The sequence below is a fragment of the Drosophila innubila genome (assembly GCF_004354385.1).
Source record: "Drosophila innubila isolate TH190305 chromosome 2R unlocalized genomic scaffold, UK_Dinn_1.0 1_C_2R, whole genome shotgun sequence".
NCBI lineage: Eukaryota > Metazoa > Arthropoda > Insecta > Diptera > Drosophilidae > Drosophila > Drosophila innubila.
The window spans coordinates 3,174,332-3,199,808 of NW_022995374.1; the positions used below are offsets into that span (position 1 = coordinate 3,174,332).

Sequence of the window (25,477 nt, forward strand, 5' to 3'; positions counted from 1 at the left end):
TTTTATGTACAAATATTTATTATCTTTGATAAGATATTTCATGGGCACAGAGAGATAGGGAGAGAGAGAATTTCCCCCCATCAACTATTTGCTCATTTCTAATCACTGCTCTGTTGCTCTTTCTGTCTCTCTCTCTCAACTCTTTGCACTCTTTGGACATATATGATTCACTCACCTGTGTGTCATTCAATATCTCCAAGTGCTCACCCTTGCGGAAGCTCAAATCCTCGTCGGTGCGTGCATCGTAATCGTAGAGAGCAACAAAGATTTTGGCATTCGCATTGGCTGCATCACTTTCGGGTATTTGTGGCACCGGACGTATTTGCTCCGCTGGCTGTCCGGGCATGGGCATCACTATCTGTGGTACACCCACACCGACACCCACTCCGCTAATGCCAGCGCCGGGATCTTCAAGGGGATTGCGAACATCGCCGGAATGCGGCTTCTCGTCCGCCTTCTGTGTGCGTAGACAGTTGCCCATTGTGTGGAGGATTGGAGGAGCCAAAAATCAGCTACTCAGTATTAAATGCAATATGAATGGAAGCCAAATTGTGCTTGGTGTTGTTGTTATTGTTTTGTTGTTGTTGTGTGAAGTTTTACTGTTACTTTCACTCATACACATACAGCTACAGACGAATGCACGCCAATTACAATTCAATTGCACTCGTTTGTTTATGCGAGGACGACACACACACATACGCAAATGCACAAAACTAACACTATTCGTTGTTGTTGCTGTTGCTTATTTGCTCACTCGCGATCAACATGGGGTGTTGGCACTTATCTCTCTCGCTCTCGCTCGCTCTTTTTACTATGTTTGTTGCGCCTCTGAACGTCGCGCGTCGTCAGTTAATTAATTAATTTGTGATGCCTTATTGTATTTTGCATTTATGGCAACACGCACTGCACACTGCATAACTGCTGCACTGCTGTACTTTAGCAATTATAAATTGTTATAAAGCACTCTAACTAAATTAAATGCTTACACACACGGCTACCAATATTGTGAGTGTGCGTTTGTATGTATTTTTCTGGCTCTTTTGCATGTATATATATATATATATGTATATGGATATATGGATGTGGTGTATATGTGTATGTGATGCTGATGGCCAAACAAGACGGACGCGGCCAACGAAAACAATTTAAAAACACTGGTAAACTATTGAAGCACATGCACACATTATTACACTATTATTTCTCAACATTTATTGCATTTCTTTTACATTTTTAAGTTATTTAATTTTCGTTTTTCAGCTGCAGCGAAAATGGCTCCCCGATGAAAACCTGCGCGACAGTCGATAGCACTGTGCAGCGATAGCATCGATTGGTATGAAATTTTCGTCAGCGAACAGGCATGCAATTCGATCAGAAGCAGAGTTGCATTTTCTCATGATACCTGGCAATGCTGTGTAAAGCCAGTGCTGTCAACTTAGCTATTTAATAACTAGCTTTAGCCATTTTCATTTTCGATAAAAAAAATAAAAAATTACCATATTTCCGTCTAATATAAATTTTCAAATTTTTTTAGCAATCGAACATTGAAAATAGTCAGCTGGCAACAGTGAACCTAGGTTTCTATTGTCTGAACAGTTGTGAGCAGATGTTACTGTTAACAGTTAAGTGTTGAGCAACTGTCAGATTTTTGACTGATAGAAGCGTCAGTCTGTAGCCCTCGTCAGAAAATGGTGAAACTTAATTTCGTGCTGTGCCTGCGATTTTTCTTCGAAACCAGATAACGACTGGTGCAACTAGCTTCCATTAAACTACTTTTACTTTAACAAATTCTCTAAATTAATTTAAAAGTTTTGCATTGCCAAAACGTTAGCCAGCACTGCTGACATTATGTTACGTTACAGAGAAATGTTAACACTTACAGTGCTCTGCTAAAAAGTTTACCTGACAGCTGCCCCCTTGCCCGTCAAATATTTTGCAGCGAGCGTTGACGAAAAGTGGTCGTGATTCCTAAAATTCTTGAAAATCTAAAATAATAGAATATTTGTAATTTGCACAAAATGGATATAAAATCATTTTTATTTTCATATTGTGCAAAGAACCAGACCGAACCCAAGTTCGAAGTGCGTCCAACTGGTAAGTGTGCAGAATATTTTTAATTTTTGGCCGGCTTTAACATTTAATGTTATTGATTTATTGATGCCTAGGACCCAAACATCGTCAGCGTTTTTTGTGTGAAGTACGCGTTGATTCGTTTAGTTATGTAGCGGTGGGTAACTCCACCAACAAGAAGGATGCGGAGAAGAATGCATCACGCGACTTTGTTAATTATTTGGTGCGTGAGGGCAAATTGAATCCCAAGGATGTGCCCGTGGATGCGACTGCACCACAGGGTGACTCGTCGGGCGGACGTGCTGGTAACTATGCTACTGGTGCTGGCGGTGCTGCTGGTGTCCAGCAACGTCGTGTGTTTGGCGGTGCATCCGGTCCCCAAGATCTGGGCGAGGCTTACCGCCCACTGAATCATCAGTTAGGTGGACGCGAGCGCTTCAACTTGATTGATCATGTGCAGGAGCAGAAGGACATGAATGAGGCGGAATCGATTGATATGAATGCCGCCATCCATGGCAACTGGACCATTGAGAATGCCAAGGATCGCTTGAACATCTACAAGCAATCGAATAACATACGCGATGATTACAAATACACTCCCGTCGGTCCCGATCATGCCAGGTACGTCTGCTCCAGGCATGCTCATCTGCATCTTCAGCCTGGTGCATCATCTTCTTTAGTTCCATCATTTGCTTGCTTTTTTTTCGTATGGAAAGCTGCGCACTGGATTTAGCGTTTATCGAGCCTAAATCTGGAGCGCAGCTCGTTGTTTTGGACAATTTATAGACCTGCTGTGCGCAATTTCGTAATTTGTGAGAGGAGCATTTGGAAACCAAAGCAAATGCCCACAAATGTTACATACACATTCACAGTACACACTCGATAAGGTGAACCAACCAAATGCAAAGCTCTTTTGATTAGATTAGATCAGATACAGATATATTTTTTTTTATATCAGCGACTGTAATCATTATGAATGGTTTTATAAAAATTACAATATAATGATTATTTTAAAATTTTATTGATTTACTTAGAATATAATATAGGGTCAACAAAAATCTTAATTACATTTCAATTTTTGAATGCTACTAAAATTAATTTTTATTTTTTTATTAATATTACTGAAATTTAATTTTATTATTTCAATTATAAATTGTCATGCATTAGCACTAATATTTTAAATTCTAATGAAATTTTAAATCACTAGCACTACAATTTTGCACTCTAGTGAAACTTCATTTTCATTAGCATTATCATTTTCAATGCCAATGAAGTGACCAATGCATTATAACATTTCTATAAGTCAACGATTTTTTATGAATTACATTATTTTTTTCATTTAGTATTTTTCTACCTGTTAAAAAACAGAAACCAAATCAATCATTTTATGTAACTATTTGTACATCTTTTCAGTTGAAAATTCATAGATTTAATTAATATATATTTTGAATGGGTATTTCGCAGTCGGAAACTTAATTGTTTATGGTTTCATTGAGCTAGCGTTTGGTTTATCGAGCGTGTACTGTACTGTAAAAAGAACTGTTGGACGACTTGGCTTTCAGAGCGACTTGGCACACAACAAATCCCACAAAATCAGACACACACCTAGAACCGGAGAAGATTCCTACTCCTACGGACTTTAAGATGGAGAAATTCGTACTCGAATTAACGTACTACTTAAACACATGTGCGCCTTGTGGCTCTGAAAGCCTGGCATCCGATTCGATTCAAAAAATAAAAATGAGCACCAGTTGCGCACAGCAGGTTGAGTTTTGAGCCGTCTTCTCTTTTGATCGTCAGGGTAAGTCTGACAAAACCCAGCAGACATTTAATAAATCAATTGAATCAATCTTTGAATATCCATATTTAGGAGCTTCATGGCAGAGCTGTCGATTTATGTGCCGGCATTGAAGCGCAAGGTGACAGCCCGTGAGACGGGATCGAATAAGAAATCAGCTAGCAAATCTTGTGCTTTATCCTTGGTGCGTCAGTTGTTCCATTTGAAGGTCATAGAGGCATACAGTGGCACCCTCAAGAAGAAATCGGATGAGAACATGAAACCGTATGCGGTTAAGATCGAGGAACGTCATATTAATAGCTTGGATGAGGTCATTAAAGCATTGGATTTGCCAGTGGTTAATCCCAGTAACATTAAAATGGAAAAGGATGGAGTACCCATATCATTGATTGTAATTATTGCATTGTTTATATTGTAATCAAGGCTGCAAACCTCCAAAATTTTGTTTGGGTTCGAACCTTGGTTCAATTTTATACAAAAAAATATTTGTTTTATACATTTTTCTCTACTTTTTGAACTAATTACTTTTTTTTTTAAAGAATTAAAATTTTTATTATAATTTAAATTTATTTGAAGATTTAAATGACATTTTTTAATCCAAAGTCTTAAATAATTGCTTAATATTAGAAAACCATAAAATTTATGTCATAATTTTTTTTTTCGAACCGAACCTTTTATTTTAGAAAGCGGTTTGGTTAAGGTTCTGGTTCGCAAAGTAAATAATTTCAAGGGTTCGGCATATGAACCGGTTGAGAATCAGTTTGCAGCCTCGATTGTAATGTAATTATTATTATAATGATCATCCATCTATTTATTCTGTCCAGGTTAATCCGAATCGCTCCGATGTCCAGGTGGAGGGAGATGGACGTCAGGAGAGCGCCGCTGTCATACCGTGGGCACCACCACAGCCCAACTGGAATGCCTGGCATGCCTGCAACATTGATGAGGGCGACTTGGCCACCAAATCCATCGATAGCCTGTCCATGGACTATGAGCGTGAATTGCTGAATCGTCGCCAGAACGATGCCGAATATCGACAGTTTTTGGAATTTCGCGATAAGCTGCCAATTGCCGCAATGCGCTCCGAGATCATGACTGCCATCAATGAGAATCCCGTAGTCATCATACGTGGCAATACGGGCTGCGGCAAGACCACACAGATTGCCCAGTACATTCTGGATGATTATATCTCAGCGGGACAAGGTGGCTATGCCAACATCTATGTCACCCAACCCCGTCGCATTTCGGCCATCTCCGTGGCGGAACGTGTGGCCCGCGAACGCTGCGAGTCTCTAGGGGAAACAGTTGGTTACTCTGTGCGCTTTGAGTCCGTGTTTCCACGTCCATATGGCTCCATATTGTTCTGCACCGTGGGCGTGTTGTTGCGCAAACTGGAGGCGGGTCTTCGTGGCATTTCCCACATCATTGTGGACGAGATTCACGAGCGTGATGTGAACAGCGACTTCCTATTGGTCATCTTGCGTGACATGGTCGCTACTTATCCGGAATTGCACAGTGCGTAAACTTCCTATATTTTTATATATAAATTTTGTTTAATTCCGGGACTGTAATCATTACAAGTTTTATTATAAGACTCAAGAAATAATCCTTATTCTTGATTTTTATATTGCTTATGATTACTTTTGAGCAAAGAAGTAAGACTCGCAAAATAATCATTATTTTTTAGCAAAAAAAAATATTAAGCTCATAAAATAATCATCATTTTATGATCAAAAATAAAAGTCAAGTTGATATTTTGACTTTTTATAACGAATATGGACAAATTTTGTAGATATTCCTGTAAAATATGATTTATATTATTTTACTCATAAAGTAATGATTATTAAAAAAAAAAACTCGAAAGTAATCATCATTTTAAAGCAAAAAAAAGTATAACTCACAAAATATTGATTATTTCTTGAGTTTTATTTTTATGATCAAAAATAAAAGTCAAATTGTTATTTTGACCAGGAATATACACAAATTTTGTCCATATTCCTTATAGAAAGTCAAAATACAGAAATACTTACTATTCTTGAGCAAAAAAAGAAAAATCACGAAATAATCAATAAAATAAAAATCAAGATATAATCATTATTTGATGAGTTATATAAAACTCAAAATATAATCATTATTTGATGAGGTTTATTTTTTTGCTCAAAAATAATAATTATTTATTATTATTTTATTTATAATAATTTTTTTTAGATCATTGTAAAATTGCATAGATGCTTAAAGAATAATATTGGTATATTTCACGCTCCTTTAAAGTTACTAAAAATGAATGATATTATCATTATGATTTATCATTATTTGCTCTTTTTTTTTAATCATTCTGATGTCGGCTTTCTTTTAATAATATCCTAAAATCTTCTTCAAATATCTGTCCCTTTTTTTTTGTAGTAATCTTGATATCTGTACCATTGATAATACCCCAAAATATTCTTTAAATATCTCCTTTTTTTATTACTAATTCTAATGTCTGCTACATTTAATAATATCCTAAAATATTCTTTAAATATCTGCTCTTTTTTTTTAGTATCTGCTAATATTGATAATATCCTAAAATATTCTTTAAATATCTCTTCTTTCATTAGTAACTCTGATGTCTGCTTTCTTTTAATAATAATTTTAGTAATCTTATCTGCTAATATTGATAATACCCTAAAATATTCCTTAAATATCTCTTCTTTTTTTTATGAATTCTGATGTCCTAATATCCTTAAATATTCCTTAAATATCTGCTCTTTTTTTTTTAGTAATTCTGATGTCTGCTACCATTGATACAACACTCTTCTCCAACTACTTTAACGGTTGTCCGGTGTTGGAGGTGCCTGGACGCGGTTTTCCAGTGCAGCAGTTCTTCCTGGAGGACATCATACAGATGACACAGTTTGTGCCCACGGCAGAGTCACGTCGCAAGCGCAAGGAGGCGGATGATGAGGAGGAACAGCTGCTCAATGATCCCAAGGAGGAGGGTGAACAGAATCTGAACAAGGTGTGTGGCGAGAAGTATTCGGAGCAGACTCGCACTGCCATGGCCATGTTATCCGAATCGGATGTCAGCTTTGAGCTACTCGAATCCCTGTTGATGCACATCAAATCCAAGAATATACCCGGTGCCATCTTGGTCTTCTTGCCCGGCTGGAATCTGATCTTTGCCCTGATGAAGTACTTGCAAAGCTCTGCCAGCTTTGGCAATCCCAGCTATCGCATCTTGCCCTGTCATTCGCAGATTCCACGCGACGATCAGCGTAAAGTGTTTGAACCCGTGCCCGATGGCGTTACCAAGATCATATTGTCCACCAACATTGCGGAGACTTCGATTACCATCGATGACATTGTGTTTGTCGTGGACATTTGCAAGGCGCGCATGAAGCTCTTCACATCCCACAACAATTTGACCAGCTATGCCACCGTCTGGGCCAGTAAAACCAATCTGGAGCAGCGCAAGGGTCGTGCGGGTCGTGTGCGTCCGGGATTCTGTTTTACGCTCTGCTCCCGTGCACGCTTCGAGCAGCTGGAGGAGAATCTGACGCCGGAAATGTTCCGCACACCGCTGCACGAGATTGCTTTGACCGTGAAACTGTTGCGTCTGGGAGCCATACATCATTTTCTGTCCAAGGCGCTGGAGCCACCACCCGTGGACGCGGTCATCGAGGCGGAGGTGCTGCTGCGTGAGATGCGCTGCCTGGACGGCAATGATAACCTGACGCCGTTGGGTCGTCTGCTCGCACGGCTGCCCATTGAGCCGCGTCTGGGCAAGATGATGGTGCTGGGTGCGGTGTTTGGTTGCGCTGATCTGGTGGCCAGCATGGCCTCCTACTCCAGCACCTTCTCGGAGGTGTTTGCCCTGGACATTGGACAGCGCCGTTTGGCCAATCATCAGAAGGCGCTCAGTGGACGCAAGTGCTCGGATCATGTGGCCATGATTGTCGCCTCCCAGATGTGGCACAGCGCCAAGGCACGCGGCAGCATGGAGGAGGCACGCTTCTGTGACTGGAAGGGTCTGCAAATGTCCACAATGAATGTGATGTACGATGCCAAGATGCAGCTGCTCGATCTGCTGCAGCAGGCTGGCTTCCCGGAGGAGTGCATGCTGCCATATAAGGTGGACGCCAACTCGGATGATCCCATGCTCGACATCTCACTGGCTCTGCTCTGTCTGGGCCTCTATCCGAACATCTGTGTGCACAAGGAGAAGCGCAAGGTGCTGACCACCGAATCCAAGGCTGCTCTGATCCACAAGACATCGGTGAATTGCAGCAATCTTGGCGTATCCTTCCAATATCCATTCTTTGTCTTTGGCGAGAAGATACGCACACGTGCCGTCTCCTGCAAGCAAATGTCCATGGTGTCGCCACTGCAGGTGATGATCTTTGGCTGCCGTAAGATTGATCTGGGTCCCAATAATACTGTGCGCGTGGATAACTGGTTGAATTTCGATATGGATCCGGAGCATGCGGCTAAGATTGGTGCTTTAAAGCCAGCTCTGGAGGATCTGATAACGCTGGCCTGTGACAATCCTGGCAGTGTCCTGCAACTGGATGAACCCAATGAGAAGCTGGTGCGTGTTATAAGAGATCTCTGCGTGCAGAATGCGGGTGATTATCAGTTGCAGCGTAATGTTGGCATACTGCCACATATGTCTCGCCAAGGCAACGCTGAAGGAGGAAGAGGAGGAGGCGGCGGCGGAGGAGGACCACCAAAGCGTGCTCGCTATGATGCGGGCGGTGGTGGCGGCGGCGGTTTTGGCGGAAGAGGCGGCGGTTTTGGTAATAACTATGCTGATGGAGGCGGCAGAGGAGGCTATGGCAATCAAGGTGGCGGCGCTGGAGGAGGCGGAGGCTATGGGAATCGCGGAGGCAACGGCTATGGTCGTGGAGGAGCTGCTGGAGGCGGATTCGCAGGCGGTTTTGGAGGCAATTACAGAAATGGAGGCAACAACAGCAGCTTTAACGATGGTGGTAATAGCAGCTTTGGCGATGAGGATGGCAACAACAGCCACTACGGACCTGGTGGCGGCGGAGGAGCTGGAGGCAACTGGGGACGTTTTTCCAATCGCTTTGAGCAACGACGCTTTTAAATAATTTTAAAAAATACGTTATTATTGTCATACATAAGTGTACACTTAATTATTAAATAAATATGCTACGATTAGATTCGTATTTTCTACATATATATATACTATATAAACATATATTTCAGGAATCGTAATAATTTAATTGACACTCAATGCTGCAGAAGAATGTGCCCTCATCATCCAGAATTGTAGCCTGATTGCAGCAGATGTAGCACCAACGCCTGCGCTGGATGCTGGCCAGCAACTCTTGCCTGGTCAGCACTGGATTATAGCGTTCCATCATGCGCTGCGTGTAAATGCGTCCAATTTCACAATTCCAGCGCTTGTCCAGCTCTTTGATCACTTTGATTTCTCTTTGGTTCTTGGGGTTGTTTAAAATCTCTCGGTTGGCGATTAGCATTATGTGCAGTTGTTCCGTCACACGTTTAAATCGCTCGTAGTCCTTAATTATCTGTTGCTCTCGCATTATAATTTGACCAAAATCAAAGCTACAGCTTTTGTTGAATTTATTTGGAATTGAGGTTGCTACGTCGGTTTCCTCAAATTGAAAGGGAATGGTCTCAACGGAATCCGCTGCTGATCCCGCACTTAACATATTTTTTTAATTTTATTTCTTTGCTTTAGTCATTTATGTTTATTTGTCGAAAGGACATCAATTAATTAATTCGAATTTAAAAAGTTTGCAAGCAGCTGACCGCGTTATGTGCCGTTATGTTCAAAAGAGGGTTACTGAACTGCCAGGGCTGCATTAAAATCGATAGCTTTACAGCAGCGATAAGCTATTTATTAGAAATAACTTTTATTTTTCTCAATTTAATGTCACTTTTGTTTTAAGAACTTGCTTTTGTTTAGGTAATATTTATTAACAAATAATAAGCATTTATTTGGGTTTGCAAAGTTGCAAGCAGCTGACTGTAAAATTCCGTTATGTTCAAAAGAGGGCTATTAAATGGCTAGGGCTGCAGTAAAATAGATAGTTCTACAGCAGCGATAAGCTATTTATTAATAATAGCTTTTAATAAATTTTTGTAGTGTTTTTCACTTTTATGGCACTTACTTTAAGAACTTGCTTTAATTTAAGTAATAATTATTAACAAAAAGTAAGCATTTATTTGGGGTGATAACTCTACAAATCGAACTCTTTTGCCAGCATACCCGCCTTTTTATTCCATGTTATCGAGCTCTATCGATACATTTGCAATTTCAGCGCCGCCATTCAATTACAGCGTCACTTGCTGTTCGCGCGGTTTTCATTTTGTCACTTTTTAAAGTAATTGGCATCAAGTTTAAATTGTTTAATATTGTGTAAAGTGTGTGTTTGTAATGGATTTCGACAATGCCAAGGAAAACATACAGCCATTAGCCAGTGGACGCAATGTTAGCCTGCTGCAGGCTTCTCTATGTCAAGATGCCACACAAGAGTTGAGCGCACAGCGAAAGCAGCTGGAATTGGACATAAAGAACTACAGTGGAGACGATCCACTGCAGCCCTGGTATGCATACATCTGTTGGATCGAACAGAGCTATCCGGCGGGTGGCAGCAACTCCGGCCTGCAGAAAGTGATGCACAAATGTCTGGCACGCTTCGAGCAGGATGAACGCTACAAACAGGATCCGCGTCTCATCAAGCTGTTTATCAAATTCGTAAGTTGTTACATTATATTTATGTATATATGTACATATATGTGTGTAAACATTCTGCTTCTAGATGGGCAACCAGGGCGACAAGATCGAGTGTTATCAGGAGATGTACAACAGCGGCATCGGCACAATGCTGGCCGATTTCTATATTGCCTGGGCATATAGCTACGATCTGGGCGGCAATATGCGCAAAGCCAATGAAATCTTTCGCTTGGGCATCGATTGTCGTGCCCAGCCGCTGGAGGAGCTGAAGGAGGCACATCAGCATTTCGGCTATACGGTTGCCCAGCGCATGATGTACACGGAGGGGGAGGAGACGACAGCGGTTACCCAGGAACTCAATGATCGACGACTTGCTCTGCGCTCGCTGCATGGCCAGAAGCGACAGAACACCATCACAGTGGGCAGCATACGAACGGGAGCAGCGGTCAAGAGTAATCTGCCCGGTGTGGTGCAGGTGAGTTCATCACTTAAAGGTCACAACAAGTGCACCAAATTTGGTCAGTATGTATAACACCAGCTTAAATGCATATTCTATTAATTTGATTAAGATATCTCAGAAAACACGAATCTTTTTCATACTAATACCTGATTTTCGATTGAGCATTTCTATGGCAGCTGTATGATATAGTCGTCCGATTTGAACAGAATTTGGTCAGTATGTATAACACCAACTTAAATGCATATTCTATTAGTTTGATTAAGATTTCTCAGAAAACACGAATCTTTTTCATACTAATACCTGATTTTTGACTGAGCATCTCTATGGCAGCTATATGATATAGTGGTCCGATTTCAATCAAATTTTTTCAGGATGTATATTAACAGCTCAGATGTATATTGTGGTAGGTTGGTTAAGATATCTCAAAAAACCACGAAGTTTTTCATACAGAAACTTCATTTTCCACTTATTGTTCCTATGGCAGCTATATGATATAGTGAACCGATTTAAACTGAATTTAATCAGGATGTATAAGACCAACTTAAATGCATATTCTATCAGTTTGGTGAAGATATCTCAAAAATCAATAAACTTTTTCATACTAAAACTTGATTTTCGACTAAGCGTCTCTATGGCAGCTATATGATGTAGTAATCCGATTTGAACCAAATTTGGTCAGGATGTATATTAACAGCTCATATGTATATTGTATCTGATTGGTTAAGATATCTCAAAAAACCAAGAAGTTTTTCATACAAAAACTTCATTTTCGACCTATTTTCACTATGGCAGCTATATGATATCCAAAAATAAAATCAAACTTGATCTGGGTACGGTATCCAGGAACCTACATACCAAGTTTGAAGTGTCTAGCTTTTATGGTTTATGAGAATGACGCGTTAAAACAGACGGACAGACAGACGGACAGACAGACAGACGGACATGGCTATATCGACTCTGCTGTTGATGCGGATCAAGAATATATATACTTTGGGGGGGTCTGCCACGCCTTCTTCTGCCTGTTACATAATACCCTTTCTTGTCCATTTTTAATAGGCACAGGATTTAATAATAATAATAATAAAAAGCTGATTCTATTCTGTTTGTTTCCAGAGCGATGGACCGAGCACAAGTCGCGCGGGTCGCAATGCAAACCGCCAGCTGGAGGTATTTAATGATGAGAATGCGGATGTCAATATGCCACCACCGCCACCACCAATTGCCGGGGAAACCGAAGCCTCCGGCGATGTCAAGTCCAGTTTGCGTTCCATTATTGATTCAGCACGGCAGCAGGAGAATCTAAAGGAGCCAATTGCCTGGAGCAAGCCGCACAAGCATGGCAAAATCTTTGCTGCAACTGCTGCACATGATCCGGCATTTCCAATTCATGTGGATGAGAAACAATTGCCGCCAATTACAGACTACGAGCGTCATTTCGATAAGCCGTTTAAATATCCGGCCAACTTTGTGGCCAAGAGTGTGCCGCAAAAGCCTTGGGTGACGCCGGTGACCATTGAGGATGAGCCGGACAAGAATGCGCTGCCGTGCTACAACAAATGCATGACCTATCCGCGTCCCAACATGGAGTTCTCCCCGGAGGAGTGTCTGGCCTATGGCTGGTTCAAACGTCGCCAGGATCAGCATCCCTTTGTGCTGCGCAACAACGAATGGTGGAGCAATGGAGCAGCTTATGGCGTCCGTCGTTATCCCAATTTTGCCACTGTCGCCAAGCCACAGCCAAGTGATGAGATGGATGGTTATCGCAAGCTGCCAGAGGTGCAGTCACTGAAAACACTGATGGCCAAGATTTACAATGATGAGGAGCAGCTAGAGTATCAGCTGGAGGAGATACTGGCCGCCAAGTGGCGTGAGAAGCGCAACGAGAAGCATGGCGAGATGGACATGGAGGAGACGGTCTTAATGCCGGTGGAAAAGTTGCCGCGACGCAAGAGTTTCTTTCCATCGATGCAGCCGGGCACGAGTAGAAAGTCTGTCATGCCCAATATGTCCAATGTGATGGAGGAGGACGAGGAGAAGGAGGAGGAGCAGGCTGCAGCCGAACCAAGTGCCATTAAAATATGGGTTGATCCTGCAACAGAGCCAACAACATCAGCAGCGGCAGTCAGTTCAATTCCAGCTCCAACTGCAACTGCAACAGGAACTGCACTCGGGAAAGCGCCTCCAGTTGAGGATCGCTTTGTGGTGCCTGCACCACCATTGACCAGATTTGAGATACACGAAGATGAGGCATTGCCAGTGCCAGCATTTGGTAGAACAGCTCCCAGCGCCTTCTTTGATGCGGATGAAACGTGCTCCACGCAAACATTCAATATATTTATTAAATCACAGGCTGTGAGCACTCCCAAGGCGTTACAGAAACAGGCGCCAGTTCGTCAGTTTGGCACCTTGCTAAAGGACACGACAGCGGAGTCGCCAGCTCCAGCTCCGACTCCAACACTAGCGGAGACGGAGTCCAATGAGGCGGAGAACTTGCCCAGTGCTCAGACAGTGTCACCAATGCTGCGCAAACAGCTCTCCACGATTCTGGAGACATCGGAGCATGGCACACATGGCAGTTCGGGTGGCAACCATGCCAACACTAAATCCACACTCATCTCGGCAACAACCTCGCCCGTGGATGCGGATACCCTGCAGGCTGGTGACTCAACAACACCGGCAACGACAAAGCAGGTGATGCACACACCGGGACCAACAAGATTGCAACGTCAAATGGTCACAGATTTATCCGTGTTGGGTGAAGAACCGCCTGCTGGCAACTTTGAGCGATTGCAGCTGTGGGAAGCAAATGCGCCAAGTGTGCCGCTGATGAAATCGTTGCGTTTCCAGGAGGATAAAACCGAAACGGTGACCAGGCCATTGATGACCTGCTATCAGGAGGATAGAACCGAAACATTGCCCAAGATGCCATTGGCACTGCCGGAAATCTCGTTGCATCAGCGCACGCCAAATGCATCCAAGGTGCTCCAGGCACCGCTGCCGCCAGATGATGATGAGGAGCTAAACAGTTTGTTTACCAAAACGCCAGCAAAGCCCAAGTCACTTGGTTCACCCATGTTTGCGGGCACTACGAAGCGCTTGTGTAATCAACAGACTCCGGAGATGTTTAGCAAATCAACAAAACAAACGAATCAATCTCTGGATATGTTCGATGATGTGAACTACGACGTGAAAGCGACCAAGTCGAGTAGCAAACCGGCGACCAGCATGAGTAAACTAACCGATTCCTTTATGGCGGATCTATCGTTTGTGCCGGAGACACAGCCGCCAGCAGCTCCCAAGAAATTCGAAATATTTCTGGATGAGAGTATGCCGGCAACGGCAGTGCCACCAATGCTGGACTGCACGCTGCCGGAGACACAGCCACAGCTGACCATTGGACCCGCCCATTTGACGGCTTCCTTTATGAAGGATTGCACAGAGCTGAGCAGTTGTCCACTTCAATTACCAGTGGCAACGCAGAGTCCAAAGTCAAAGTTTGAAATCTTTCTGGATGATACAATGCCACCACCTCTGCCTGCAACTGTAGTGGTAAGCGATAAAGGCGCCGACAAGCTGGAGACAATTGGACCAGCTCACTTGACCGCTTCCTTTATGAAGGATTGCACCAAGCTGGGCAATCCCTCGCCATCAATGAAACTTACATTTCTAAGCAAATCACAGGACAAGGTAAAGGATGCGAATAGAGCATCAACAGAGCCTTCCACAGGCAGCGATTACTTTGAGTTGAATGCAGCCACCGAAATGTTTGCTAGCAACTTGAGCATGATCAAGAATTCAACATTGCTGCCGGAGGCATCTAAGAGAAGCGAGTCACCCAAGGAAGTTATGAAGTTAGAGCAACCACAAATTGTTATCCACAAGGCCGAGGATGATGATAGAAGCATTTACTACAAGACCACGCCATTGACACCAAAAATGTCGCATAGTTCCTGGCAAGAATCCTCTGTTTGTACCCCACCCAAGCAGAATTATGAGCATCGCAAGGTCAGCATTGATGATTCCATGCTGAACCAAACACTGGCCCAAAAAGATGTGAATCCCTTTAATGTGGACATTATCAACTCGTTGCTGGACTCCATTGAGTTCTCCTTGTACATTGAGAAGCAGCCCACTTGCCAGTTGCAAGGACACGTCAAACGCTTGCTACCGCAGTCAACGCTGGAGATTCAAGGCGAGAAGTTTGATGTACTTAAGATAATTGGAAAAGGTGCCTATGGCTCTGTATTTAGCGGCGTCCACAAAAATTCGGGCAAAAAGGTGGCCCTGAAACAGGAGAAGCCCACCAACTACTGGGAGTATTACATATGCCTGGAGGTGCATTCTCGTCTGGCCAATGAGGAAATGGTAAGTGATTTATAATATTTAAAATAAGAATTCTGAAACAACAATTATTTGCTGATTTTTATAAAAAAGTTGAAAAATAACTATTAATTTCAAGATTTATTTTAAAAGTTAAAAATAATCACTAATTTTAATTTTTAATTTAAATACGAAAAATAATTATTAATTTATTTGTATAAACAAATTAAATAATAAATATTATTTTAGATTTTTATTATAAAAAATTAAAAATAATAATTTATTTCAATTTTTATTATAAAAGTCAAAAATAAAGATTATTTGTCAATTTCCATTATAAAAATTGAAAGTAAATATCCTTTGAACCAAGTGGCGTATTTCCAAAATCTAAAAATATTTATAATGTGTGACTCACTACTTTTCATATGATACATTTAACGACTTTACACAACGTATTTTAAAGATGTTTAAGGTATTAATATTTACACTGGATTTCTATTCTTCAATTCTTATAATAGAAATTGACAATGAATTTTTTTTTAATTTTTATAAAAAAAAAATTTTTTAAATATTATTTTTTAATTTTTTTTAATACAAATCTAAAATAATATTTATTATTTTTGTATACAAATTTTTAAGCTGTAAATTTTTGTTAGTTCCTAACTATTATTTGCAGTAACTGGATTCTTTAACCTTTTCAAACTGATTAAAACTGCATTTAAACAATTGTTATTCACAGATTCCCGCCTTCATGAGCATCGACTATGCTCTTGTGGGTAATAACAGCAGTATTTATGTCTCGGAGCTCTCTGAATACGGTTCCCTTATCAACGTTTGCAATAAGTTCAAGAAGCATGTGAACAAAAATATGGATGAATATGTTGTGATGCATCTGTGCTGTCAGTTGCTGGACATTGTCGATCATTTGCATGCCATGGGCATCATTCATGCCGACATTAAAGCCGATAACTTTTTGCTTATGAAACCGTAAGTAATCGCTCTATTCTTAGTACAAGTATCATTGAAATCATCGTATCTATGAGTTCGTTATGATGTCTTTGTCAGATCATATTTATTTAAGAAAGATTAGTCTAGCAATCTAATTAATATATTCTGATAGCTTCATTAATTTACCATGCTTTAATGTGCTTTAACAACGAGTGACTCGAGTAAAATATTTAATATTTTGCAAATAATTTTTTTAACGAAATTAAAAATATTTGAATACAGAATAAGAGGCCAAATCATGATCAAAATGACATTCCACTTAAAAATCGGGTCAGTTTTGATCAAGTTATGATAGTTCAAAGTTGCTCAAGCCTCTGACCTAGCAACTTTACAAGTCAAAATATTTCTTAATTTTGACATGATTTTTTACAAAAAAAGGAAACGTCTCAAAATCAAGTTCAAAGTGTTGTTTTATACTAATTACGATATAAGGAATTGATTAAAAGTGAAAACTTGAGATTTAGAATTTTGAATTTTCAAAATTTCAAAGGGGGGACCCTTAGCATTGAAATCGAGTCTTGGTCGAAAATAATAAATTTTTCTAAATGAACAAAATTTAAATACAGAATGAATTTAGAGTACAAATTATGATTAAAATGACATTCCGCTTGAAAATCGGATAATTTTTGATGAAGTTATGAGAGATCAAAGTTTTTGAAAAAATGACAAGGGGTATGTATGGAAAATTGGATGATAGATGGCTTAGGGTCGAAAAAAAATCAAATTTTCTAGATGATAAAAATTTGAATGCAGAATGAATTTAGAGGGCAAATCATGATCAAAACTACATTCCACTTGAAAATCTGGTAATTTTTGATGAAGTTGTGAGAGATCAAATTTTTTGAAAAAATGTCAAGGGGTATGTATGGAAAATTAACTGATAAATGGCTTAGATTCGAAAGAATATCAAATTTTCTAGATGACAAAAATTTAAATGCAGAATGAATTTAGAGGCCAAATCATGATCAAAATTACATTCCGCTTGAAAATCGGTTCAGTTTTCATCAAGTTATGACAGTTGAAAGTTGGTCAACACTTTGAGCTAGCAACTTTACTACAACTGTACCGGTACAAACGTTTCGGTAATTGGTTCTTGACACGGTTTCCGTTCCGGCACTAAAAAGAAACTGTTAGTTTTGGTTAACGATTCCAGTGTTATTCCCAGATTTTTAATATTATTTTTAAGAATTCTGTAATAGTATTTGCCACAATATAAAATGTGATTTTTTCTTTGCTTCTAGCTTGAGTCCACAATCAAAGGTGATCAGCTTGCAGTTGATTGACTTTGGTGTGTCCATCGACACCAAACTGTTTCCGCCTAAGCAAACATTCGACTATGTCTACACTGACGATGCCTTCAAGTGCATTGAGATGCGCACTCAACGCCGCTGGACCTATCAATTGGACTTGTTTGGTCTTGCTGGAGTGATGCATGTGCTGCTCTTTGGTCGTTATATGGAGGTGGCACAGCGTCAGCCGGGAGGCATTTGGATGCCAAAGCAGGCATTTCCACGTTATTTCAATCGCCAGACATGGGATGCCGTCTTCCGGGGACTACTCAATGTGCGCGACTGTCAAAGCATGCCCAATTTACAGGACTTGAAAACGTTATTCAAATCGGACCTGGCCGATAAAGAGAAATATGTGGAAGCGGCAATTGCCAAGTTTAATATTGTAATGCAAAGGCAACGTTAGCCAATATATATATGTAATGAGTTCCTTTTTTTTATCGCTACCATCACTGTAATCAAATTTTTGTAAAGGTTTTACGAAATATTTTAACACGTTAATTGAAATTGTTATCAGTAAGAGAATAAAAACAATACAAACATAAAAACTGTTAGTGCATAAGATTGAATTTATACACCCACTGTAATGATTTTTATCATCAATTAAATTTGCCCAATTTGAATAATATGTATATTGAATTAATGATAGTTGATGCCGCAGCTTTTTAGTCTCTAAGATTAAAGATAGATTGTTAAATGCTCTGTATGTAATGAATATGCAAATTAGCACTTATATTTACATTATCTCACATTCATTTACAACAATATTGAAATGCATCCTTTAATAACCACAATTGCACACTTTGTGCTGTTATAATAGTCGCGGTCGTTTTAAACTTTCAGTCGGTTTACGAGCAACTCGCGTATAAACAAAATAATTTCAACCCAATTAAGCGGTTTTATGTAAATTTTACAATGCGGCGTCCGAGCATTAATCGAATCGTGCCCAGAAAACCAGAATACTCTGTAAAATCCACCCACCTCGACATCCGCTTCCCCTTACTGTATAAACCATTCAATTCGAGTGCAATGCAATTTTCGGTTAAATGAAATAATTTGGGTTACAGCATGGATGTTTTAGTGGGTTGCTGTGGTGCTGGCGCCATTTGGATTTTAGAATTCTACACGATTATTTTTAGAGGCATTTGTCGTCGTTGGCCTGGTCGGACACTAACCGATGCTATATTCGTTTCCGGCCATGTCGGGCACAATGGCCACTGGATTTGTGGTTGGGCATATGCACAGCATATAAATCAAAGTCAAAACAGCTAGACATGATTCACAAATGATCAAAACAGACGGACGAACCCCAAATAACCAACACAAACCGACTCCAAGCGACGCCATATGAAAGTCTTATAAATCAACTTTGTGCTATGTTTGCACCGTGGTAACTGGTAACTGGTAACTGGGCCTAAACCTCACTTCCCCTCAACCAACTGCTATTGCATGCGGTTGACTTTTCGACTGCAAAGTTTGCACAAAATTTTTGCTCGTAGTTTGTCAAAAAATTTGATTGGCAAACCGAATGGGAAAACATTGCGTATACGTAGCGTATGTGAACTTACGTTAAATACATAATACATATCCCAGAGCTCTATGATATGCTTGAGATACAATATCTTTTTTGTATATAAAAAAAGGTACTATATATATGTACTCGTACCATATTTGACATATTTTTAATATATATATATATCCAGCAGCTGCTGGATAAGTTTGCCATTTTATTTATCAAGCAATTGTTGTGGCTTTATTTGAGAGGGCACACACGACACACGACACACAGCCCAGCAGCCAGGATCCTCACATGGACATACATGATTTATGCAAATTGAAAATGACCTTAGACCCTGACACATACATGAACATGCAACGAACACTGTCCATTTACCATGTCATGCTTGTTGTTGTCTATGCACATGTGTGTGCCTGTGTGTGTGTGTGTGTGCATGCATGTGAACCAATTTTTCGACTCCTGTTGACTTGAATGTGGCAGCTGCTTGCCGCTTAGCTGCTGCTTGCTGCACTTCCACAACTATTTGCAGTGGCAGCACTGATAGAAAATATTTTTTAAAATCAAGATTTTGCTCTCAAGAAAATAAAAGAATACATCTTGGTTTTGAGAACATTTCGAATAAGACCAAGTTCTTATAATATTAAGGAGTTGAATAAAAATGAAAACTTCAGATTAAAAATTTTGAATTTTCAAAATTTCAAAGGGTCCCCCCTTACCATCCAAATCGAATCTTGGTCAAAAATAATAAATTTTTCTAATTGAACAAAATTTAAATACTTATTGAATTTAGAGGCAAAACCATGATTAAGATGACATTCCGCTTGAAAATCGGTTAATTTTTCATGAAGTTATGATAGATCAAAGTTTTTGAAAAAAGGTCAAGGGGTAAGCATGGAAAATTGGATGATAGATGACTTAGGGTCGAAAAAATTTTCTAAAATCAAGATTTTGGTCTCAAGAAAATAAAAGAATACATCTTGGTTTTAAGAACATTTCGAATAAGAACAAGTTCTTATAATATTAAAAAATAAATTTTCTTAAATTAAAAAAAATTTATAAATCATTTTTAAACTTATAATTTTTTAATCTTGTTTTATTTTGTTGATATATTTGATATATAATATATTATATATACATGTTCTGGCTTGGTTTAATTTTATAAATGTTATTTTACCTTGCTCCGAGTGGGATTCGAACCGCTCGCCTGCTGCTTTCATATGAAGCGCCGTCTTTAGCCAAAGCGCCACGGTTCCACTTTTGTCTGCACTTAAAATATGACATATTTATACTTTCCTAACAATTTAAGATTTTTATTCTTGTATTAAGAACTGTGATGCTCTCAGATCAATTTCCTTACTATTAGTAATATGGTCTTAGTTCTTGATTTTAGAATTTGTTCTTTTTTTTCAGTGTAGCAGCAAATCCTTGCCCCTCTCCTATTAAACCTCTTTTTTTTTTGGGCTATTGCCGCTGCCGCCATGCATTTTGCATCATAAAGTATTTTTGCGCCATTATTTCATGAAATTCACATTTATTTTGCAGCTGCTCATGGGGCAAAAAACCAACTTGATTCTGCCATGCTGCCATCACCCGTAAACACCAAACGCCTCATTGGCTATACATACTCTTGCATATGTATGTATGTGAGTTATGTTTTGTTATGGGAGTTTCTCTAAAATGAACTGCAGATTAGAAAACTGCATACAAACACTATTTTAGTTTGGGTCAAGTTAGAATAAGTTGTTTGGCTGCCTGTTCGGGCCTTTAGAATTTGTATAGAGCGCTTTTATTATTGAATTTTTGGTCGATGAGTTTTCTAAGTAAACCCGGTTAACTAAACATATATGTACTTTATAAGTTATTATTCTAGTTTGCAGGCATATTGTAAGTTTCTGTATATTATTTGACTTTGTCTTTTGACTTGTATTAGCTTCAGCTTTAAGTTAAGTTAACTTTGAAAGATTAGTTTAATCTTTAAACTTTTCAATTTTAATTGATAATGTAAAATATTACTTTTTACTTTTATTTTAATTATTAGCTAATTTTTTCTTCTGTCGTCTAGAATAAGTGGACTAAAATACGCTTAAAAAATATTAATATATTAATATTAACATAAAGTAAATCTAGGCCTAAACAGATGATAATTTATCAAACTTTAATAAACATTTAATATTTGAAAGCTCACATATTTTATTTAATTGATTTTTAATATTTTAATTTTAATTTGTAAGATTAATTTTGTCTCTTTAAAGATTTAAGGTAACGTTATAAATATACCAATTTCCTAGTTCTTGAGTTTTGGCTGGTTTCGTGAAATTAACTGTTTATTTTTTTTTATAATTTTACTACTTTAATTTTTTTTAGTTCAGTGATTATTGTTTAGTGATTTTTGTAAAAATGACAAATTTATTAATATTCATGAACATTTCAAATTCAACTGCGGGCTTTTTTTATGTAATTAATGGCTGTTATTAAATTTATGCATAATAAATATTTCGATATAACAGTTTTTCTATTAAATAATATCCATTTGATAAGAATCGGATAGACATTTAGCATTTAATTACAGTGCAATTATTGTTCATCAAATTCGCTTAGTAGAAAGTAACAATGCATTTTTCAGCGGTATCGAGAAATGCCAGTCATGAAAAACTTATAGAATCTGTTGTGTAATCATTTCTATTATATGGTATTATATAGCATATCGTACTCGTCGCTAAAAAGTAGCAACTCTTATCGCCGGCTTTGTACATACGTCTAATTGCAGCAATAATCGGTTATTGCTCGAACTACTCGTAGTACTGAAACAACTCGAAACAGTACAGTATATGGCAGTTCCAGCTTTCGAAAAAATGTTCAGACGTATTTCAGATATTGACAAGTGCGGACGACTTTCAGTCTGTCTCTGTGTTGCGTTTGCCTGACCGTCTGGGAGCCCGTTTTAAATGCCAGATATAAAATATAATAAAAGTGTTCAAATATTTAAGGCAATATATGTTGTGTCGCGGCTGATTAGTTAATAAAAGCGTTAACTCATTGCCATTATAATGAGCGCCACCGTAGAAAATACAGGTGAATAGCACATTGAATATTTAATTACAAGGTGCTTTAACCCCTGTGTCAAGTGGGAGGTTTTAATACCTAATTGTGCATTGCCAAATGCATTTTTAATTGCTGTTTTAAAGTTATATAAATTGTTGTGCATTGATAAAATATACATGCAAAGCATTTATAAATTTCGTGTTTATTTTGTGTGATAAAAAAAGTAACCGGAAAACGCCAGAATTTAATAGTTGTGCCAATGATTTACACACCTGTTTGTATACACATATACATTATACAAAATTAACCATAACTAAAGTTAAAAGCAATAAAAAACACGACGACGTTTATAAACTTATTGATAAATGTAACAAGCTTAACTGATTATAATAATACAACAAATTACAATAAGTGGTTTTTAAATTAAAAGATCTACGCTACAATAAAAATATATAGAATATATTTTTAAATTTTAATATTAATTGCATGCAACATAACAATGTTTGCATAAGAGTATAAAATTGAATTTTTTGAATAAAAAAACTTTCTTTTTATTTTGAAAGAGCATTGACAAAACAAATAAAACAAATACCTATGCGTATCTAGACTGTTAGAAAGCAGATCGACTCGTAAAACCTGTATAACGAGTTGTAAGAAGAAGAAGAGTTGTAAAAAAAAAATTAAAAACAAAAGCACAAACTATATATTTAAACTTTCTCCAAATATCTAAAACTGTTGTAATTGATCTTGAAAATTTTAAAGCACTGTTTTGATCGTAAGATCACATCCGCAGTGTTGGTCAAAACTTATCGTTAGACGTCATTGAGCCCATTAAAAGTATTTTTCTCACGATAAGATAGAAAGCAAATTTATAATCTAGATTCTGACATACATATTTCATATTGTTTATATTGACTCAATAAATGCCTTATTAATTGGAGCGCTATTTAATACCATTGATTTGCGAATGATTTGTGGCTCCATAAATATCTTGATGAATGCTGAACTAGTTGGGAGATTATGAATGAAATGGAATTTTTTTTAAAACTAACAAATCTTGAAAATTATATTGATACCTGCTGGCTGAACGATGCTATATGTAAATCAAATTAAACGCGAACTTTGATCTCGATTTTGACGCACTTGCAGGTCGAATTTTACAAAACGCCGATGAACTTTTCATATCTGTGTTGTGGTAAAATTTCAAACTTGTATCTTGAGTCGTTTGGCCTGTACAATGCTCAGTCAATTGGACAAAGAGATTTCTATATATAGATTACTATTGGCTAATAATCTGAACTTTGTATTTTTTAAAAGGTCCCATTATCGGCATTCGACATCTGCAGGCTGCGCTTCTCTTCTTGGCCATATGCGTTAATTATGTAGCCCGGCTCAATGTCAGTGTTGCCCTGGTGGCCATGACGGATGCGGCCACTTCCAATCCTGACTTTCCGGTAAAAAAATAATATTATTAATCTACTTAAATTTTTGAGTAATTCATTTTTATTGCAGGAATACAACTGGACAGAGGCACAACGTTCCTATATTCTTTCCAGCTTCTATTGGGGCTATATTATCACCCAGTTTCCGGCTGGATTTTTGGTGCGTCGTTTTGGCGCCAAAATCGTGCTGTTTATACCAACATTTGCCACCGCCATCTTGAGTGCACTGACACCTTATTCTATCAGCTGGGGTGGCTGGGTGGCATTTAGCGTACTACGTGTTGTAATGGGATTATTTCAGGGTCTAATATTTCCCTGCATACATGAACATCTGGCCAAATGGTCACCGCCCAAAGATCGCAATCGCTTGGGAGTTTTCGCCTACTCGGGCTCCGATTGTGGCTCTGTGATGGCAATGGGAATTAGTGGACTGATAGCAAATAGTTCCATGGGCTGGCCGGGTATATCGTATGTGTCGGCGGGATTATGTGGCATCTGGTGTCTACTCTGGCTGCTCTTCTCGGCCAACAATGCGCCCAGCTCCCGGCTGGTTGGCCAAAACGAACGTGATTACATTGAGCGTTCGATGAAGCGAGAAGATGGATTCCATGTACAGAAGATACCCATACCATGGCGTGCCATTTGGACCTGCGTACCCTTCTATGCCCTGCTGATAGTGCGTTGTGCTCAAGGCTGGGCCAACTCGACCATGCAGCTGCAAACGCCGGCGTATATGCACGGCGTACTGGAGATGGACATCAAGAGCAATGCCTTGTATTCGGCATTACCGTTCGTGGCCATGTGGTTCATGTCCTATATATATCTGGCATTTGCGGATGTGGCCATGTCCCGCAAGTGGATGTCGTTGACCACGTTGCGTAAGTCCATCAACACGGTTGCCTATTGGGGACCGGCTGCGGCGCTGATTGGCATTGGTTTTCTGGACAAGAATCAGACGGCATTGGCCATTGCGCTGATGACCATTAATGCCGGCTTAAATGCGGGCTCTGGCATTGGCAGCATACTAACCATCATTGATATGTCGCCAAACCATTCGGCCATAGTTATGGCCATCACAAATGGAGTGGGCAATATCTTTCCGCTACTAACTCCGCTGCTGGTGGGCGTCATTGTCACCGATACCGTAAGTAACTACCGCTTATCAATAGCCGCAATTGTTAACCTCTCTCTTATCTTCTTCTTCTTGTTTTCAGAGTTCGCGAAGTCAGTGGCAAATTGTGTTTGCATTGACGGCCATTGTGTTTTTCGTGGGAAATCTGGTCTACATCATTTGGGGCACGACTGACCAGCAGCCCTGGGATGCTGTGGACTTCCTAAAGCCTCGTGATGCCGAACTTAATCAAGATGCTGCCTCCGACCAGCGAGAGAAATCAACGATTAAAGCCATAAATACAAAAGCAGAGAAAGCAATATGATGGCCAAATGTACTTGCAACTTTAATTTATAATAAACTTACTTCTAATAACTCTACATTTCGCTTTGTTTAATACTAAGCGAATACTTTTCAAAAGTCTGTATATTTTTTTTAAATTCCTAATCAAGTTGCCAATAACTTTTAAACAAGTTGATATTAATTTATGATTACTTGTAATTTTTAACCTATTGTATAGGGAAACTTCTAGTCGAGCCTGCCTCAGAACTAGAATAATTATTTTTTTTTTTTTATATTATTTTTTTGGTTCAATAAAATGGAAATCGTGAGATTGTTTTCTTATCTTAATATGCACGCTCGTGCCAATTTAATCTGTGTTATATCTAATCTGATTTTGAATTAAATATCAATATCAATTTATCAATAATGAATC

The 25,477-nt window shown here is 39.0% G+C and overlaps 4 protein-coding genes across 7 annotated transcripts in view; 3 read left to right on the forward strand and 1 right to left on the reverse strand.

The window, feature by feature from the left end:
* The window catches only part of LOC117785826 (tyrosine-protein kinase Src42A), a 49,886-nt gene extending 48,552 nt beyond the window's left edge, over positions 1-1,334 (reverse strand). For both annotated transcript variants that reach the window (XM_034624074.1, XM_034624073.1), the window contains exon 1: positions 176-1,334. In XM_034624074.1, the coding sequence (XP_034479965.1) occupies positions 176-481 (306 nt within the window). In that variant the 5' untranslated portion in view covers positions 482-1,334. The remainder of the gene's footprint in view (positions 1-175) is intronic.
* A 598-nt stretch (positions 1,335-1,932) lies between these two features.
* LOC117784167 (dosage compensation regulator) lies at positions 1,933-9,046 on the forward strand. Of its 3 annotated transcripts, XM_034621825.1 has the most exons (5): positions 1,933-2,091; positions 2,163-2,688; positions 3,938-4,256; positions 4,690-5,380; positions 6,625-9,046. In XM_034621825.1, exons 1-5 carry the CDS (start codon positions 2,016-2,018, stop codon positions 8,949-8,951), a joined length of 3,939 nt encoding a protein of 1,312 aa, XP_034477716.1. In that variant the 5' UTR covers positions 1,933-2,015; the 3' UTR covers positions 8,952-9,046. The 3 variants fall into 3 exon arrangements, with proteins under 3 accessions (XP_034477716.1, XP_034477717.1, XP_034477718.1); XM_034621826.1 differs by lacking the exons at positions 1,933-2,091; positions 2,163-2,688 and adding an exon at positions 3,738-3,868 and having other exon boundaries at positions 6,625-9,044; XM_034621827.1 differs by lacking the exons at positions 1,933-2,091; positions 2,163-2,688 and adding an exon at positions 3,823-3,859 and having other exon boundaries at positions 3,916-4,256; positions 6,625-9,044.
* Positions 9,047-10,189: 1,143 nt separating this feature from the next.
* On the forward strand, positions 10,190-18,274 carry LOC117785203. The gene is made up of 5 exons (XM_034623113.1): positions 10,190-10,592; positions 10,657-11,046; positions 12,145-15,396; positions 16,091-16,338; positions 17,601-18,274. The coding sequence occupies exons 1-5, from the start codon at positions 10,272-10,274 to the stop codon at positions 18,052-18,054; spliced, it is 4,665 nt and encodes a 1,554-aa protein (XP_034479004.1). The 5' UTR covers positions 10,190-10,271; the 3' UTR covers positions 18,055-18,274.
* Positions 18,275-22,028: 3,754 nt separating this feature from the next.
* LOC117783967 (putative inorganic phosphate cotransporter) lies at positions 22,029-25,142 on the forward strand. The gene is made up of 4 exons (XM_034621547.1): positions 22,029-22,239; positions 23,527-23,663; positions 23,722-24,795; positions 24,866-25,142. Exons 1-4 carry the CDS (start codon positions 22,215-22,217, stop codon positions 25,085-25,087), a joined length of 1,458 nt encoding a protein of 485 aa, XP_034477438.1. The 5' UTR covers positions 22,029-22,214; the 3' UTR covers positions 25,088-25,142.
* Positions 25,143-25,477: the final 335 nt, after the last annotated feature.